General features: G+C 50.9%; 1 protein-coding gene and 1 long non-coding RNA gene across 5 annotated transcripts in view; one reads left to right on the top strand and one right to left on the bottom strand.

Moving 5' to 3' along the window:
* The window catches only part of LOC134560809 (uncharacterized), a 10320-nt gene extending 9249 nt beyond the window's left edge, over positions 1-1071 (bottom strand). The window contains exon 1 of the long non-coding RNA XR_010082805.1: positions 983-1071. This is a non-coding gene — a long non-coding RNA (uncharacterized LOC134560809). The remainder of the gene's footprint in view (positions 1-982) is intronic.
* Positions 1-6000, top strand: part of SLC2A1 (solute carrier family 2 member 1) — a 12902-nt gene that overhangs the window by 27 nt on the left and 6875 nt on the right. For 2 of the 4 annotated variants that reach the window (XM_063417171.1, XM_063417173.1), the window contains exons 1-2: positions 1-89; positions 4717-4809. The exon at positions 1-89 is cut by the window's left edge and continues 27 nt beyond it. In XM_063417171.1, the coding sequence (XP_063273241.1) occupies positions 72-89; positions 4717-4809 (111 nt within the window). In that variant the 5' untranslated portion in view covers positions 1-71. Of the gene's footprint in view, positions 90-4713; positions 4810-6000 lie in introns of all 4 variants that reach the window. The other 2 variants (XM_063417175.1, XM_063417172.1) reach the window with 1 other exon arrangement.

The following is a 6000-nucleotide window of genomic DNA, read 5'->3' as shown; positions in this document are numbered from 1 at the left end:
CGCGCCCCGCGCCCCGCGCAGCGCCCCGGCCCCGCCGCCCGCCCGCCCGGCCCCGCCGCGCCGGCCCCGCCATGGACACCGGCAGCAAGGTGAGCCTGCGCCCCTCGGGCCTGCCTTACACAACCCCGGGCCGCCCCTGCGCGCGGCCCCGCCACCTCCGCAGACGCGCGGCTGCTGCCGCCAGGCGCCAACACCTCTTTGCTTCATTTTGTACCCTGAGCCCGAGTGGAACGCTCCCCACAGAGCGGCCGCTGCCGGCTCCGCGGCGCGCAACCGCTTCTGGGCTCCCCATTTCCCCGAAATGCGGAACCGCGCTGGACCGACCCGATACCGTCCCTTTTGACCCCGTTTCGGGAGTGGGGAGGAGAGGTGGCCCTGGAGCCCAGCAAGGGCCGGGGTGGCTTTTGGGGGATGCGAGGTTGGGGTGAGCCCGCCGGGACCCCTCGGATCCCCGCAGTGCCGGGGCTCGGCCGGGCACATACCGCCTGGAGCTCCTGACCCAATTCCTATTAATTTATCCCAAACTGTGAGTTATTAAATGCTCTCAGCTCTCCCGGCCTCTCGGCAGCGGCCAGGATCCCCCAACACCCTCCCCATCCCAAGTAAATTAATTTATAGGGTTATTTAATTTGTAATTAATTTGGAAGGGTGGGGTTGTAAAAGCCCAGAACGATCCTGGTGGTTAATTCCAGTAGGTCACTGACATCGACCCCTATTTGCTTCATCCCAACCACCAAAGATTCCCACCTGAGAAAGGCTGGGATAAATCCAACTGGCTTTTTTTCGAGGAGGAGAGGGGAGAGATGTGTTAGGAAATTGACTGCGTGGCGGCACGAAGTGTAAATAATCCCCCAAATCGTGATTTTATCCTAATTAAAGATGCGACGGGAACGATCCGGATTGGTATTTCCCCCCCTGGGAAACAACTCCTACTTCCCTCTCCTCCTCCCCCTCTGGAGCACGAAAGACACTATTTTCTTACATTTAGGGATCTGTATCTGTCTATCCGTGTGTATCTCCTGTTTTTTGCTGGTTTCGTTCCGAGCAGGCTCGGCCGCAGCGCTGTTTTCCAGAGTGAGGGGTGGGATTGGGGGTGGGAGCCGGGAACGTGCCGGCCGGCAGCGCGCTGATGGGGGCAGGAATTAAACGCAAATTTGGTCTCATACCCAAGAAATCCGACGCGCTTAACTCCCAGCTTCCCGAACGGAGCCGGAGTCGCGTTCCTGCTGCTTCTCCAGCTCCATAGCCTCCCGCCTGGGATGGATTTGGGTTAGAAATGATTAATTTTTGTGAAGGTAATTAATCGCAGCCATGATTTGCCGAGCTGATGGGTGACACTTCCATCCAGAGTGTGTTTTGCATGGAAAAAAGGGGATTTTTCATGGAAGCAGCTGGCTGTTGGGAGGTCGGGGACAAACTCCCCTCATCAACCCCCTTTATATTTAATAATGAATATTATTAACCCAGAATGTGTGAGCAGGGAGGGGGGCATTGCACATTCCGTGTGTTTTTTCCAGCTCATTCCATGCGAAAACCTCTCCCATGCTGGCCGCAGTTACAAAACTCGCCGGGATTGTGTCGCCGTCCCTGGATGACCTTTAAGTAGGGAACAAGAATAAATAAAAAATCAAATTCTGCCACTCCAATGCTTCTTCTCACTCCCCTGGTTCTTTCCCTCAGCCCAAATCCCACCCAGTGCCCACAGTGCTGGTGTGACCTCTAAATTCTCTGGCTTTAAATCCCCTCCTTTGGGTTTGGAGTGGGTTTTTCCTGGTTTTCGGTGGGGGTGTGAGCTTTTCCCGAGTTGGCAGGTAGTTGCAGCCATGTTATCCATGTGCCCTCGCTCCCGGGAATGTGCAAATGAATGTTCAAGGGGCTGCACCAGCTGCCCATGTCCCCTCTTCCATCCCCGGATAGGACCACTCTGGGCTGCTCCTTAAATCCTCATGGATCATTTCAATGGTGTCTTTGTCATGTGAATTTTCCTCCAAAATCCCCTCCTGGGACTCTCTTTTTAAACTATTATTTGGGTTTTTTTAAGGAATTACTAATTTTTCTTGCTTTGCGAGACAGACAGCATCCCAAAACCCTCCACGCTGGAGTAAAAAAATTGGGATGTCCTCGACCTTTAGTTTTTTTCATGTTATTGCTAATTTGCTTTTAGAGAAATTATTAATTCACTTGATCCATGAAATAGCATCCCAAAATTGCCCAAATCCTCCTGCACTGGAGTAAAAAAAGTTGAAATTCCCTTCTGGGACACTTTTTTTAGTATTATTTAGAAGGAATTATGAATTCCCTTTTTTTCATGAGGCAGCAGCATCCCAAAATCCTCCATGCTGGAGTGAAAAAAGTTGGAATTCCCTGCTGGGCCACTCTTTTAATATCTGTATATTCATATTTTAATATTATTATTTTGCTCTTAAAGGGATTATTAATTTCCTTGATCCATGCGGTGGGCTGTATCCCGAAGTCCTTCCAGGCTGGACAATTAAAAAAAAAAAAAAGGGTTAAAAATAAGAGTTGTAAAGCTGTAGGCAGCAGGTTTGGGGGACGCCCGTCACCCCTCTGGATCCTCTTCGGAGCGTCCTGGCTTCCGTGTTGGAGCTGGGGAGGAAGCAGGAAGCAGCTCAAAAGAAAACAAATACTATAAACTTACTAAAAATCTTTATTTCCTACAACGTAGAGGAATTATTAGGGATAAAATCAGGAGTTTGGGGTCTAGCAGGGCTTAAATAAGTTTATTTTATGGAAATAAGATGGAATTTGTCCCAGAATTCCTGATAAAGATGCTTTTTGCTTCAAGGAGTTAAAAAAAATCTCCCCAGAGCCCCACGTGGGGTTTGGCAGGAGCTTCCAGGGCAAAGCTGCCCTTAAAAATCGACTTTTCCCTTTATTTAATTATTCCCCCCCTTTCCCCCCTTTGCCTTTAATGGTGAAGTTCAATCCGAAAGGCTCCCGGACCGGAGCGCATTTGGAACTGGGAAGGGAGCGGGAGGAGCTGACTCACCCTGACCTTACTCGGGACGAGCCTCCAAAAAGCAATTTTCCTGCCAGTTTTACTCTTTCGTATCTTCAAACTGCTGGAATTTGATCAAAATACATGTTTGTTTTTTTTTTTCTGGAATTTAATAGGGGTTTTTTTTGTAGCCATGAAAAGTTCCCTTTTTCCAAATGTTAAGATGGAACAATGAATTTAAATTCTTTTTTTTGGTAGTGGCTGGTGTGGGTGCATCAAGGTGTTGCTACCTCTCACCTTCCTGGAGCAAAGGTCATCCGGCTGCCGCATCCCCATCCCTGGAGCCATGACTCACCTGTGCTCGCCCTACCTAGGGGAGCGCCTGGCAGCTCCTGGGGTGCCCTTTAACCAGGAAAAGGCAAAACTGGGACCCAAACAAAACAGGATGATCCCCCAAATGCAAAGGAAACCGTCCCCCAAACCTCCCAATTCCCCCCAAACCCACTCAAATCCCCCATTTTAAAATAATGTTTCCCCAAGCAACAGGTGCTTTCAGCATTCACATCCTTGGTTTTTGGGGGATGGATAAGGTCACAGTTAGAATTGTGGGATTTAGGGGGCTTTTGCTGTATTTTTCTTTTGGGATACCATCAACTTCCCAGCCCGTTTGTGACCTCCCAAACATGGAGGAGGTGTTTTCTCCTTGGGGTGGATTTACTTCGAAGCACCAACCAAGTCCAAGTGCCAAAACCTCCCTGATTAGTTGTGTTGGGGCCAAGCCTAATTAATGAGCTTCATTAACGGGCCTGGCTTCATTCCCTCTGCTTTTTTCCTGGGAACTTTCACGCAGAGGGAGGCGGTGGCCAGAGTGGCAAGGTCAGGGAGCAGCATTAATTCCATTATTTATTAAAAGAAAGAGGAGAATGGTTCTTAAATATAAAAAATATCCTTTTTGGGGAGGGAACTGAAGTCACTCCTCCTCATTTAGATGGGATCTGAGGCATTGATCCCTTGGGAATATTAATCCATGACACCCTGGGACCATCCTTGGGGTGATATGTTGGTACTTAGGGAGGACCTCCCCCCCCACCCCGCCCCGCCACCTCAAATTAAGGGATTTATAAATTTCACGTGGCTCATCCCAAAGCTGATTAAGTGGGAATGTCGGATCCTGGTTCTAGTGCCGGGAAAATCTCCTGACTGGGATAATTGGGCCGCTAACGAAGGTGGCCCAAGCGCTGGCCTGCCCTGACCCCGCTCCTGAACAAGGCTCTGATTGTTGCTCAGGCCCAGGCGGGAGGAAGAGGAGGCCTGGGAAGGCTTTGCCAACTGACCAGGATTTTGCTCAGCGACTCCTAATTAGACTCTGATGGAGAACGGGCGTTAGCGGCGGCTTCCCGGAGCATCCTTGGCTGGGAGTGCACAGAGGCTCTGCCGCACCCCGGGAATGGCCAGCGCTGCCCGGAGCCTCTTGGTCACTGTTGAGGGGACCTTTGGAGCCCCAATAACATCTCTGGTCCAATCCAGGGCTGAAATTCCTGGAATTCCCCAAATCATAGGTTTTTTTAACCCCCAAAATGACTTTTTTGTAATTATTTTTCCCCCTTAGCACCAAAAAAGTGAGTTTTCTCTTTTATTCTGAATATTTGTACCTGCTACATTCCCAGCATCCTGTGCAGCACCCTGGTATCACTCAGGTTGGGGGGACAAGGCTGCGGGATCCCAGATTTAACCCCTTTCCCCTGTTGTTCCAGCAGATGACGGCTCGCCTGATGCTGGCTGTGGGAGGAGCGGTGCTGGGCTCCCTCCAGTTCGGATACAATACCGGCGTCATCAACGCCCCGCAGAAGGTGAGTGCTCCCAGAGCCCTCTGCAGAGAAATTCCAACCCTTCTGTCGCAAAATTCCACCACCCCTTTCCCGTGCCCCGTGTCTGAAAACAAACCAGCCTCGGCTGCCAGCCTGGCTAAAATAGTACATCCTGCTAGGCAGCTTAGGGCTGTAATGGGATTTGAGAGGGAATTATTTAGCTCCAACCTTCCCGGGAGAATTTGTTCCCTCCTTGCTTGGCGTTTTTGTTGGGAAAAATCCCAGCAGTGCCTGCAGGATGCTCGCTGGGTGTGGCCGGTGGAACTTTTAACCTCGCCTCTTAGTGAAGGTCTGGGAGTTAATTAAGGTTTGAGTCATCCCAAGTGACTGCTCTGACTGAGAGCTCTATTTCTGAGTTTTGCATCCTGGCTCAGTGTCCCAGGAGGAGAGACGGTTGGCTGGGAAGTGCTGTAAGGGGGACAGAGTGCAGGAGGTGTTGGCTCCTCCCCTCGTGTGCTGCCAGGACCCTCTAGCTGCTGGTAGGTATCCGTGGTTCATGGAAAACTTGACTTTTGCTAGATTTGGTGGCTGTTTGAAGTGTTAAACACTTGGAAAATTAGCTCAGAATTCCCATGTGGGGCTTGCAATATTCCCTGGGCACAGCTCTTGTGCTGGGATGAGGTGTGGAGGGACAGCCTGGGCTCTGGTGGGAGCAAAGCTGTCCCTGAGTGTCACCACCCCAAAGAATTCAACCCACCGGAGCAGGATCCAGCTGCCAGAGTTTAATCCCATCCCAGTGAGTGCTTCTGGAATGTTGCCTCAAGCATTGAGAAAACTCCTCCTGGGATAGAAGACCCTGTGGAAAAACTCCCCAGGCCCTATCAGTATGGGAAGAGGAAAAAAGCCAGGAATTCGTTCAAGGTGTTGCATTACATAGTATTGAATCCTGGGATTGAATTCCTGTTGCTGGAGGCTGCAGCTCCCACCCAGAACCTGTGGGGTGCTGCTGAAGGCCTCCTGAAATATCCCGATGCCTCCTTGCCTTCGTGCACTGGTCTGATGTTGGGAATGTTCATTGTTGGATGACCCTGAGCACCCTGCTTGGGAGATGGGCAGTGGAGCAGTGTTTGAGCCGTTGGAGCTGGGAGATCCCTGAGATTGCACTGAGGAACTGCTCCCTAGCACCTGCCCTCATTTTCCTGAGCTCTGGCACTGTGGGAAGAAGGAATGCTG

Source organism: Prinia subflava, chromosome 21 (assembly GCF_021018805.1).
Source record: "Prinia subflava isolate CZ2003 ecotype Zambia chromosome 21, Cam_Psub_1.2, whole genome shotgun sequence".
NCBI lineage: Eukaryota > Metazoa > Chordata > Aves > Passeriformes > Cisticolidae > Prinia > Prinia subflava.
Note: the sequence above shows the minus strand (reverse complement) of the source record. Positions and strands in the feature narration are given on the sequence as shown.